A 13,137-nucleotide genomic window follows, 5' to 3' on the forward strand; every position below is an offset into this window, starting at 1 on the left:
CTTTATATGGAAATGACTTTTGTAAAATCTTACGGATCTGAAATATCTGAAATCTGTTATTGCCAAAACCGAAGCTTATGAATTATCAACAGCCGTGAAGGTCTCAGTGCACTTGTTGAATTCCAGACGTTTGTACTGCCAAGCTCTTGCATTGAACGTGTTCCGCTTGCCTTTAAACCTTGAAAATGTTTAGGTTGTTTTTAAGTCAGGGTACAGCTGAAGTGCTACAGGCAGAAGAATGTGTCATTAGTTTTAAGACTTCAGTAAATCCCTTGCTGTTTGTGGACAAGGAAGTGTGATAATGGAATGAGCCTCTGATAACCCTTCTCACACATGGTGGCATTAAATTTTGAGACTCAGTATTCTGTGACTACAGAAAAGCTACTGCATGCTTTCCCAGTCTGTAGCTTGGGAGAGCCAGAGGTATTACCTAGTCCAGTTCCAGCACTGAACTGAACTCTGCCCAGAGGCACCAACTAGTTGGTTAATGCATAAATGATCTGTTGTTGTGCAACAAAAACCTACCACCATTATTTGATCAAAATATGTTTGCCTGTTGATCCACAAGAAACTTGATGGCTTGGCAATGGTCTAAGGTGCAAAAACGTTCTAAACTGCTGATTGAGATATTCACAATCTCATGATGACAACATACTGCTCTCTAATATGGATGTAGTGTTTTGAATATCTCTGGACTGCAAGAAGGCGTCATGCAATCTTAAAGCAATTTGATAATGTAAGCATTCTCTCTTGGAGAAAAATGTCTCTTAGCTGTTATTGGGCACTGCAGGTTCTTGGGAAGTTAAAGAAAAATCTGAGTATATGTAACAGGCTTCTTTGTAGTAAGGTAGCTTCCACTGGAATATCTATGGAAGGGAAATCATGAAAGCTGGTGTCCTGCTTCTTTTTTAAAAACTAGATTTTTGACAAATTACCACAGAGTGTACCAGGTAGGATCGTGCTTCTCAACTGTTTTGAATTGAAGGGCCACTCGGCTGCTTGTATTGTTTAATGTTTGGGGATGTTGGTGGGAAAAAAGGTAGTTTCTTATGTTTAAAATCTTCTGTTTCGGCAGAACGATTTTTTTTTTTTTTTTTTTTTGCAATTACAAGAGAAAGTATTGGTGAAAGCAGTAAACATGAACTGCAGACATACTAGTCTGTGTCTTTTCTCTCTGTGTACTGATGGTGAGGAGCAGGTCCCTGGCTAGGTATTTAGGTCTTGAATTATTTTGTGTAGTTGTTGCAAAATGTCTTTCTTCAGACTTGAGTTTGAAAAGCTGATACAGTGAGAAATTTCCCTATCAAACCATTCTTTTTCTCCCCTTTAGTATTTTATTTCCTGTAGACAGAGAGGAGCTGTTTTCCAGCATCTTAGCTGATCCTTCAACTCCTAGAAGAGAACCAAGTGTCATAGAAGTAGTAATTTCTTACCTGCTTTCCTCTCTTCTGCTGCTGTTGCCAGGGTTCATTCCCACTCAGGAGCGGTGCACGGAAGATGGAGAGAGAGGGGGAGGAGTTCAGATTCACTGTGCAAATACATACAGACCTACTAATCTAAATTGATACCCTATAGGGAAAAAATCACAGATGAAGAAAGCAGCAAACAATGGCTCACTCAAAGGCTGTCTTAGTGCTGGAAAACTTTATAGCTGGCAATTTTGTTCCTTGTTCCTCCTACATAGACTCCTATAATCCATCCACTGGGGATGTCTATTGCAGGGTGCCAGACAGCGGCAAAGAAGAGGTGAGTAGTATCCAAATGTACAAAGAAGTGAAAAAGTTAAATGCATATAAGTAATATTTTGAGTGGGAGAGGCTGAAGGTGGGAGAACAGAAAAACACTGAAGACTTTAATGCTTAAGTGGGTAGGGTCTTGATTGTATTGTAGCACTGTGTAATCTATTGCTGTGGCAGAGAATATTGTTATTTTTTTACATTTTGCTGTTAGAAAGTTACAGGCTGGATCCTAGGCTGGTGTAAATCAACAAAGTTTCAGTTACTTTAGGGAAGCTCCTTCAGCTCACATGGAGGATGTCTTGTACATAAGTTAACAATAGCACTTAGACTGACAGTGAGTATAAACAATCTGGAAGAGAGAAGAGAGTTTATTGATCTCTTCTGTGAATAAACTTAAAGGCACCATATACAATTAAATGTGTTCTTCCCGAGTGTCTTGATGATTTGCAGTTGTCATTTAAAAGGATTTTTGGCTTGCTGGATCTTCCCTGAAGTATGGTAAAAAGCTTCCAGACCTCTCTGGTTTTGATGTTAGCAGTTGAATATTAAGTGGAGGGGATGAAGTGGCTGCGATGCGTGTATGTTTCTTTATAATGTAGCCTGTCCTCTGCATCGCTGTAATGTTTCCTCATTCTGTGTTCTCTAGTGGGATGAATGTCCCCTGGTAGCTTATATGTGTTCAGGTGTAGATGGGCAGTGTGGCATTCATCTGGGGAGCTGCAGTTTTATTGATGCTACTTTATAAAGGACCTACGAGTGTGTGTCCAACAGTGTTTCAGATTTACTGAAGGGAGAAATGACTGGAAAAGCTTGCATAATGCGAAGGGCTTAGAAAATATTGACAAGTAGCGTACGATATTTTCAAAACATTTTTTAAACAAACCACTGCTGTGTGTAGCGGTTCTCTTCACTTGCATTTCAGTTCTGTTGACATCTTTTCTCTTTGCTTCTGTCAGCAGAAACCTTTGCACTGTAGTTTCAACTGGGTAAATATTTGCTAGATGCTGATGACCAAGGGTTAAAGAGTAACAGGTTGGGTTTGCTAGAATACATCTGTGTAAGTTCATTCCAACCCTAATTATGCCTGAAGAGACTTCTCTTTGATGTGCAGGTGCAAATCTTCCCGTTCACTCATTTGCAAAATCACTAAAACCAGAGAGATGTCAGAATGCTAGAGCAGCCTAACAAAAATAGGCTGCTCTGGCCATTCTGGAGCTATAGTTCAAATGTATATTAAGAGAAATGGCTTTTCTCTTTCAGTTTTCTGAGTTAGTGGTTGTGTGTAGCAGTAGGAACCCTGTTAAAACAGCCGTAAAGTCAGTGAGTGCTTTACTGCTGCCTTTAGACAACTATACAAGAGGGTCAGGCTCTGCAGAGCTGTCATCCTCTAGTGACTGAGGGAATATGCTGTAGGAGAAAGTGCAATCACATACTACTTAGAGGGTATCCGGAGACTTCAAAATGAGTTTCTAGGCCCAGGCTCAACAAAGAACTCAAGATGCTAGTTTCTAGTAAGGCTTAATGTTCTGTTGGATTTTTTTCTTGGTTAATTTTAATGGAGGGTTAGAAGGCAGAACAGAGACATACAGTGAATCAGTTGCTGACCCTGGAATTTAACACCAGGTCAGCTAAAGGGGCTATTTCATCCAGTTTCTGCCAAAAACATCAAATGTTTTTTCAGGGGTTAATTTGTCCCTTAGCTAGATGACTTAAATTCCAGATAGCAGTACCAAAGCAGGCTGAACAGGTGCCCTGTATCTCCAAAAGACAGGCTGGTGAGGGCTAATTAGTCCTGTCAAATATCTCCTCTAAAATGATCTCTCTCTAAAGGACCTTGATCTTGTGCATCATCCACTGGGAAACCAAACATCACGTCCTGAGGGCAGTTTGGGGGATTTTCCTGTCAACCCTTTAGGATAGTTCTGGATTGTGTGTTCTTTCTCTGTCTTGTGCAGAAAGAGAAAAGCAGAAGGAAGTGTTTCAGACACATGAATTCATAGTTGAATTTTTATGCATGTTTTCTTTGTGACTTGACTTTCTTTGCTGCTTTTTGCTAGTCAAACTAAGGAACTGTTTGACACACTCTTACTACTGCACAAATCTTTCCCCTTCTTTTCCTGTTGATTTTTTTAGATCAATCTACTGCCACTTCATTCCTTCCTTTGCTGATTTTCTTTTCTGCTGTCTGTGAAAATGCAGCATCTTCCTTATTTTAAACCAGGGTTAAAAAAGGCACATAGCCTTAACTGCAGACCAGCCCTCTCTTAAGGCAGGCAGCAAGCACCCTGTGGAAAGGGCCACAAAGAAGAGGACAGATGAGAAGCAGCACCACAATGGCACCTAATGACAGGAGGGTGGAAGAACAAGTTAATTTGTAAGGGTGGTATGGTTTCACAGAGGGTGAACCTTTGCAGAGTAGTGTGCCATCCACACCTGACTTGCTCAGTAAGCTGCAGTTCCCCTTTCCCAGGCCTGCTTTGGCCCTACTCCAGCTGCTTGGTGGCTGCCAGCCTGCTGCTGTCGGCACCTGGGTGGTAGGTTGTTGAACTACAGTTGAAAGAGTCTGAACTTGGCCAGTGATCCGTGTGACCTTGTGCGAGTTGGTTTACTCCCACCCAGGCCTCTCTACCAGTATAGTTCTGGCCCTCAAGCTTGGGTCCTTATTTTTAGGGACATTATAAATTTTGATGTGCATGGAAGAAAACAAACAAACAACTAGGATTTCTACCTGTTTGAATTTTTGTGCCCCTGGAGTGCCTATAAATTATTTTGTGATTGTTTTTATAACACCCATCACTATCTGAAGGAACAAATTCGCAACTGTGGAATTGATGGAGTCTTCAGTGACTGCATGGGAACCAGCAATGTGACAGCATTAGAAGAGGTCAGAATTATCTGATTATTATTATATCAGCATCCTCCTAGTTATTGACTTGGGCAGATTTCCAAAAGCTGAAGAAATTTTTGAGCAAAGATGATGGGAAAGCAACTAAGACAGCTTTGGCTAAAAGCCCACCTTGGTGCATACGTTAGATATTGGAAGCAATTAAGAAGTGATAGATAGGAAGCAAAAACTGGGAAATGGAGTAAATTAAAATATGGAAGGATGTTGGTAAGTATCTTTAGACTGGTAAACAATTTCAAGAAGGAACTGCTTATAAATCAATAGATGCAGATAACTTTCGTTTAAGAGCCTAGAGGAAGTGGTTGATGGAATAGAGTGGTTTCTGGTGAATTTTAATCCTTTGAAGCCTAGTCTGATTCAGAAAAATGGTGGTATTCTGCCACAGTTCAGACAGGTCAGGCTGAAGGACCATGCAGTAGTTACATACATCTCAGGCAAAATACTGGCAAGACTGATATGCATGTATATGAAGTGCATCTAATGAGCTTTCACATCTGTAGACTTTGTTAAGTATCTGATGAGAGAACTGACTAAACCCCGAGAGTTTTAGAAAGGAGCTAATTTTTTTTTTATGTGAGGGCGTTAATGAGTTTTTAGCTGTGATCAGGTAAGATCAAAAAAATTCTCTGTCTATTCTGTAAATATATTCTTAGTCCTTGCTTGAACCAGCTGGGGGAAAGAGAAGAGGAAAGCAGAGGCAGGGAATACAGTTTGTTCCTTTCCCAATCCCTTACTTTCATCGTTGCCCGGTGTGGCTGAAGTCCTGTGTTGCAAGGACTCTGGATGTTTAGACTGAGGCTGCATTTGCTCTGGGAGATGCTTGCACTTTCCCCCATGAAAAACAAGGTTCTGCATGCGTTCAGCCAGTGGCACTTGGCGGTGCCAGTTGACCAGTCTGGCATTTCCTCCAGGCCTGGAAGGCTGCCCACAAGTTTCTGGAATTTAGAGAAAAGCAAGAGTTACAGCAAAATACAGTATCAAGAAAAGAAACTATTGAGTTATGGGATAGTGTCTTGAGAAGATGAAAGTGGAGAAGCTATCAGTAGTCACAACTTTGTAGAGCTGAAGTCTTCCCAACAATGTGATCTGGATTATTAGCCTCTCATATATGAGTTCAGCTGCTGATTGTTTTGATAGTCTGTCTAAGGCCTTCCATTAATATTCACCATTCCACTTTTGGTTTTTTAGGTGGAAGCTGCTGTCAAAGCTGCCAAAAATGCCTTCCCAATTTGGTCCTCAAAAAGTCCATTGGAAAGATCTCAGATCCTGAACAAATTAGCAGACTTGATTGAACATGACCTGGAAGCATTTGCACAAGCAGAGTCAAAGGATCAGGGTAAAAATTGGAACTGTTGATCTCAAATGTAGAGTGTCATGCTGAATATTGAAATGGGAGGATATGGTCCAGATTTTTAGTATGGTATGAGCCGTTGGTGCAAGTTGGAGTTGATGTGCATGAACTTTGTAGAAGTTGTTGATTTTGGATTCCTGGGACATTTCTGTTTTTCAGAATTGCTGATTTTGACTTCAGTTATTAGATATTTGTAATGCAATACTACGGGGGAACTGTTGTTGACTATGGTTATACTGTGCAGGGGATTACTTGGGTGTAGGACAAAAGATGTGTCCCAAAAACCACGGAAACCTATAGTGTTCAGAGCAGAGATTGAAGCACTGTTTACAGCGGTGTTTAGATGAGCTATTTTCTGCCTGTGATAACAGAGCACTGTACTTGGTTTTGTTTCAGGAAAAACTATTACGTTTGCTAGAACAGTGGACATCCCTCGGGCCGTGTACAACTTCCGATTCTTTGCCTCTTCCATCCTTCATCACACAACAGAGTGCACCGAGATGGCATCTATGGGCTGTGTGCATTACACCTCAAGGGCACCTGTGGGAGTCGGTATGGTGTTACTGAAATGCTGAAAAGCTTGGCAGAGTGTCTGCCTCAGCAGTGACTCAACAAAGAAAGAGTATTTTTCAAAACATTTATTGTCTCTGGATCATGTGCTAAACACAACCAGTCTGCTAAAGCATGAGCAACTTTGTGTAAAATCAGTCATGCTGCTTCATGGTAAAAAGAATACTTATATGCCTTAAGCATCTGTTCTAACCTGGTAGCTCTCACTCTCAAAATACCTCTTGTGTTTTGTACATGTGTGTCTGTGTGTGTAGGTAAACATTGCTGCTTTAGATCAGTGAGGCATTCAGAAGCACTGCAGGGAGAGCTGGATCCTCCTCGCCTTTGGGGAAGCAGTAGTAGCTTGCAATGTGACATTTCAGCCTGTGACTGGAACGTGCATGAGTGGTTAAACTGCTTTTAGCTGGGGAGTTGCTGAACTCAGCCCCTAGATGCTGCTAAGGCTTCATAAATAAAGTGGCTGTGCTGACTCGAGGAGGAATGGAGTTGTAATGTTTCAATTATTAGGTGTTTTATCTAAATATGGATGAATGTTCCACATTCACACTTGAAATATTTAAAAAAATAAAATTGGCTAACCTAGAGGACACATTTAAAAGTTTTTGTGAGCAGTGGACAACATAAGTACTTCTGGTAAAATTACTCTCATAAGGAAAAGTCACTCACTGCATCTGCTCCATCAAAAAGTGAGAAATCCTGTGACTTTTGTCAGCAATCACACCTAACAATTACAGATTGTTTTTCACTATTTCCTATAAATATGTAAGGTGGAAGTATTCCCAAAAGCAACTACTGAAACAATTCTGGTCATTCAGCAGTTTGTGAAAACAGCAGTTTGTACATTGATAAACTTTGGCACTCATAAATTAGGCTAAAATTTTTCAGGAAAATATGCACTCTATGTTATGCATGCTCTTTTTTTGTATTAAAATTGGGGGGAAAGAAAGCTCTAAAGAGCAAGAGAAAGCAAGAGTGGTCTGAACTAACACACATTATCTTAACTTGCTGTTGGCTAACACAGAATGTTACCACAGACCAGTTGATGTACAATAGTTGTTATGGCTAACCTTGCATTAATATTTCTGTAAACCACTGAAAATTCACTTACTGTGAATGTAAGGTTCTGCAGTAAAGAAGGACCAAAACTTATTCAGAGAGTTCAGCTGATCACCTTTAGGATCATTTGCACAAATCTTTTAAAATTATTTGCCTCTAAGAAATGTTTCTAGCCACAAATCTGTTGCACAATTGTCTGGAAATAAAAGCTGTAGCCAAGTTCCCTTCATAAATCTGAATTGGTGTATAACTGCTTGAGGTTAGAGAATCACATCTTGTCTCCCAGCAGACTGAACTCTTGTCTTCTGTGGTTTTGCTCTGTAGCTGGTTTAATCAGTCCCTGGAATTTGCCACTATATTTGTTGACCTGGAAAATAGCTCCTGCCATTGCATGTGGAAATACTGTGGTTGCCAAGCCAAGTGAAATGACATCTGTCACAGCTTGGATGATGTGCAAACTCTTGGAGAAAGCGGGTGAGTCCCATAGCATGCTAGGGAGGGCGAATAGGGTGGGAATACTTGCCTGTGCACCATTTTTTTTTGTTGTTGCAGAAATCAGAAAGTACTCAAAGAATCTGGGAAAGACTGTTTGCTGTAGCTGAATGTTGCACTGGAGAACAAAAAGCTCTCCCTGTCCTCGTACTATCCCATCTCCCCACCCCAGCTCTTGCCCAGTTTTTTCTACTGTCTTCTCATGCAAAGTCTTCCAGTGCATCCTTTCCCCCTCCTGAACTCCACTTAAGGATGTCCTAAGTCTGAGGTGCCAGCAGAGGAACCATGAGGGTGTAAGAGAGTGAGAATCAGCTCTTGGTGGCTGTCGTGGCTGTATTTAGTGCGCTATTAAGAAAAACTGGGAGGACAGCTGCTTCTTCCCTGAATGACTGAAAACTGAGTCTCTGATGATGGATGCCAGGCAAGCTTGATTGATCAGTAGAATTGGTTTTATCCTTTAACCCGTGACCTCCAGAGTTATTAAACACCATGCATTTCAGCTACTACATAAGTTAAGAGTCAGTCTTTGTCACCCTGGAGCTACTGGTAGTTTTCTAACTTCAGAGACAAAACACAGTGAAGTGAAACCTGCAGAGCAAGGGAAAGAGTATGATGACCATGTGCCTTTCTTCCCATCAGGAGTACCCCACGGGGTGGTGAACGTGGTGTTTGGAATGGGCACCAAGGCTGGAGAAGCCCTTGTCTGCCATCCTGACGTGCCTCTGATCTCCTTCACGGGAAGCACGCTGACGGCCCAGCGGATCACGGAGAAAAGTGCTCCGCACTGCAAACGGCTTTCACTGGAACTGGGAGGCAAAAACCCTGCGATCATCTTTGACGATGCCGACTTGGCCCAATGCATCCCCACGACCCTGAGGTCCAGCTTTGCCAACCAGGTGCCTCCCACCTCCATAGCGTATAAACCCTGTTTGCAGCAGGAGGTGTGCATGTTTCTGAGAGTGTGTGCATGTGCCTGTACCTTTGGCTTCAAATCCTAAATTGTCAAGTCTGTTTCAAGGTTCTGTGTGGTAGGCTAACTGTAAATAGAAAAATATGAAAAAATTTTCATTATTCCATGAGCAGGGAAACAAAATAATAAAGGGCTTTTCCTAGTACTCTCCATCAGAAAATAACAAGGTGGTGTTATCCCTCCCAAAATAGATATATTGCTTGTCCTTCCAGAAAGCAACTGCTCTAAATTCCACCCTGCAGGTAAGTAGGAAGCTTGCTGATTTTCTGAATTTTAAATTAGGAGACTCTGTCAATGTTCCTCTTCCCTCATCACCACCCTCAGGAGAGATCACCAATGCCGTGAAACTGTATCAGGGCAAATGTTCAGAAAAAATAGCTTGGTATCAGAAAGGGATTATCAGGAAATGAAGACAGAAATCATTCAGAACAGGAAATCACATTTCCTATGGAAAAAGTTGGAGAAGACAACATGTAATCAATGGAAAATCAAATTTATATGCATTAGTAAGTGACTGTACAATCCTGTTATTGCTGTTTTGTCTTTCTTTTTTACATTTTAAGATGGGAAAAATCCTCCTTTGCAGTGTTGGTGAATGTAGTTTGCACTACTGAAGGTGCAGGGACACAAGTCTCATACTGGCATGTGACTCAATACTCATCAGTAGTACAATGTAATATGAACTAATATTGTTGTTTTTCTTGTTTGTTTCTTTTTGGTAGGGTGAGATCTGTCTCTGCACCTCCAGGATCTTTGTTCAGAGGGGCATATACAGTGAGTTTTTGAAGAGGTTTGTGGCAGAGGCTAAGAAGTGGAAGGTTGGGAACCCCTCAGATCCTACAGTCGACGTGGGAGCACTAATAAGTAAAGAGCATTTAGAAAAGGTAATGTTACATCCAGTTTACGTGATCTCATCTTATTTTTTAGAGGGCTGTGAAAGGTGATTTCAGAGATGTATGGAAAGGACCATGTCCTCTCCAAGATGATCTCTGAGGGATGATGATTCAAAGCCATTATAAGGTATCTTTTTGATAAGGTTTCTGTTGCCTGTGGCTTGGGATCATGTGATTACTCCAGAAAAATCAGCTCCATGGGGAAAATAATTTAAAATGACAAAAAATAATTTCCCATTTGAAGTGAAATAATTAAAAATGTGTAAATCTAAATCCTGAATTTATACTAACTGATCTTAGAATGCAGCAACATTTTCATGGATTTTCATATTGTGTTTGCTGAGATCACTTATTTGCCTAATAAAGTAGTTAACAAGGTAAAAGTTTTATTTTTATATCACTCTTTGGCAAATTCTGGGGAGTACAAGACACAATTTTCTAGGACTGTTCGCCGTAATTTGGAATTGCATATGTGTAGTGGGAAGCTGAGATGGTGCACAGTTAAATGTAGTCTGCTTTAGTGGCTTATATGAAATGAATTTTTCTGGTGTCAGAGTTCAGGAGAGCAGATGCTCACATCCCAAAACTATCTGACACAATCAGCATAAGCAAGAAGCAGACCGAAAACCGCAGAGTGAGAGAGAAAGCCAAACCTCTGTCATGCTTCCTGATGCCTCAGCAGGCTCTCCAGGCCTGTTCAGAAGTAGAGTGGCAGAAACACCCACTTCCCGAGGTCCTCGGTCTGTGGCACCACAGAGGACTTCCGAGTCTAACCTACTGAGGTGGTTAAAAGAAGAAAAAGAGAAAGAAGCCCAGTGGTATCTCTGTGGTGTTTCTGTAGGGAGAGAAACCAGGCAATGATTTCAGAACAGCTGAAGTAGATCAATAGCATGTCCTATGTGTTCAAAGTAGCATATGATAGCAGCAGCCATGGAAACAGTTTTAATTATCTATTGATGAGATTTTCTATAGCATTCATGGCTTCATTATCCTAGTGGCATGTGAACATTGAATAAGCCTGCCTGTGAGGTAGAAAAATATTATTCATCCCTTCGACTAAATGAGTGAACTGTGGCGTGGAATACAATGCAAACTGCCCAAGCTCCTGGAGGACTGGAGGGAGGCTCCAGGACCAGTTGTGTTTTCACCAGGGGCCGTACCCTTTTGAGAATACTTAGTGAGAAGGTCCAGCAATGTTGCCTGTTAGGCTAGTAAGTGTTTGGAGAGAGAGAAAGATTGTTTTACAGCAAGAAATACCCAGCCTTACTTTTACAGAAACATAACAAAAGCTAGGGAGGGAAGTAAAGGCAGCATGATCCAGACCCTCAGGATTTGGTGTCCTTTAGCAGTGATGTTTTCCTGCTCGTTTCCCAGGTAAGGAGCTATGTGAAGAAAGCCCAAGCTGAAGGAGCCAGAGTCCTCTGTGGAGAGGGAGTGGATTCCTTGGCTCTCCCAGCTGGCAACAGGAAAGGCTACTTCATGTTGCCCACAGTTATTGCTGAAGTCAAGGATGAATCTTGTTGCATGCAAGAAGAGATCTTTGGTCCTGTGACATGTGTAGTAGCATTTGATACAGAAGAAGAAGTGATTGAAAGAGCCAACAGCGTGAAATACGGCTTGGCAGCCACTGTGTGGTCCAGCAATGTGGGACGTGTTCATCGGGTGGCAAAAAGACTACAGTCTGGGTTGGTGTGGACCAACTGCTGGCTTGTTAGAGATCTGAACTTGCCATTTGGTGGGATGAAAGCCTCAGGTGTAGGAAGGGAGGGAGCAAAGGATTCCTATGAGTTCTTCACTGAGGTCAAAACCATCACAATAAAGCACTGACATATGTCAACAGAAGTATTTTAGGATAAAATAAATGACAGTAATTTGCGCTACCGTAAATGGCTTTCTGGAACACAGGCTGCTCTGGTGGCCATCTTTTTCTTGAACTTTGGTCAAGTAATATCAATGACAGCTGAAAATAGTCATCCCAAGTGCTGGTGTTGAATTCAGCCTCTTATGTTAAGTGGGATCAGTGCAGACTCCACAATAAACCCAACCCAAGCCAGGTTATTTGCTTATCTTATGTATCCTAAAGTTTTTGAGTATTCCTGTCTCAAAAATCTATCACTCTAAGGCAGATTGGAGAAAGGATGATATATGACTGTACCTGTGGCTGGTGAATTACCTTGGGGGACAAAGTGGCGAGCATGCTGTGAGACTGATATTGTAATGGGAATCAGCCTGTTTCCACTATAAGCAGTATGTTCCACATAACAATCCATATTGTGCTTCACTGATATCAGACAAGGACTGAGCTACAGCACACTAAATGCCCAAGGCAGTACCTTTAATCTATTAAGTAGTGTTAAACCATGGGGTCATGAAATTCTCACATAAATTCATAAATGTTTTAATTATAACCTGCATTATGGTATGCAGCTGAATCATCCTAAGACTTGTTCTCCAACTATTTCGAAATTACAGCCTTTTGTCACTTCTAGGCCTCAGTGATGGTGTTTTTCACATCCCTGAACAAAGATTTGGCTACATCACAGACAGTGTCATTCTTCATTAATAAAGACTGGAAGTGACTCCTAAGAGAACTAACTGTTGGAAATATTTGTCACCAAAATGTAAAACCACTGGCAACTTTCCTTCACACATTTACAGAGTTTTGGTTTTTTTAATCAGGTATCTCACAAACTTGTCCACATTCCACAAAAAGAGAAATAAAGTTGGATACACATTTTCCCCTCCCTGAGATGGCTATGTCGCTATCAAATTTTTAAAGCAGCCCTTCATGATTTGTTTTCAAGTTTTGAGCTGAATTTCACAGTAAACAAAGCTGCATGGAGTTTCATAAATGCCTGTATTCTGAGAAGAGCTAATGAGTCATTGTGGTATTTTTTCAGGGCTGGGGGGGGGGGAAAGGGGACCTCTAAAATATAAAAATGCTGCTGAATAATTATTACTGGTAAGATGTGAAAGAATGGAGTAGCAAATTACTCTGCTTCTCTTCTGCACACCCAAAAGAAAATACAGAGAGAGATTTGAGGTTAATAGAAAATGCAGTTTTATTTTTTGTACAGTTTATAACATTTTTGGGGGATGGAGCAGCCATAATAATATGCAGGGCTGTAATACCTTGTAAAACTGATGTAGACAGTCCAGAG

The 13,137-nt window shown here is 41.2% G+C and overlaps 1 protein-coding gene across 1 annotated transcript; it reads left to right on the plus strand.

Moving 5' to 3' along the window:
• The first annotated feature begins 1,543 nt into the window (after window positions 1-1,543).
• Window positions 1,544-12,847, plus strand: ALDH8A1 (aldehyde dehydrogenase 8 family member A1). The gene is made up of 7 exons (XM_074819053.1): window positions 1,544-1,746; window positions 5,833-5,980; window positions 6,392-6,547; window positions 7,946-8,095; window positions 8,753-9,009; window positions 9,806-9,967; window positions 11,351-12,847. Exons 1-7 carry the CDS (start codon window positions 1,609-1,611, stop codon window positions 11,801-11,803), a joined length of 1,464 nt encoding a protein of 487 aa, XP_074675154.1. The 5' UTR covers window positions 1,544-1,608; the 3' UTR covers window positions 11,804-12,847.
• The last annotated feature ends 290 nt before the right edge of the window (window positions 12,848-13,137 follow it).

Source organism: Strix aluco, chromosome 3 (genome assembly GCF_031877795.1).
Source record: "Strix aluco isolate bStrAlu1 chromosome 3, bStrAlu1.hap1, whole genome shotgun sequence".
Classification (NCBI taxonomy): domain Eukaryota; kingdom Metazoa; phylum Chordata; class Aves; order Strigiformes; family Strigidae; genus Strix; species Strix aluco.

What these genes read in the sequence shown, in the direction of transcription:
- ALDH8A1 (XM_074819053.1), top strand. Translation starts at nt 1,609, where the DNA reads ATGGCTCACTCAAAGGCTGTCTTAGTGCTGGAAAACTTTATAGCTGGC. An exon ending in CAAACTCTTGGAGAAAGCGG is followed by an intron (nt 8,096 to 8,752) that starts GTGAGTCCCATA and finishes TCTTCCCATCAG; the next exon opens with GAGTACCCCACGGGGTGGTG. An exon ending in GGTCCAGCTTTGCCAACCAG is followed by an intron (nt 9,010 to 9,805) that starts GTGCCTCCCACC and finishes TCTTTTTGGTAG; the next exon opens with GGTGAGATCTGTCTCTGCAC.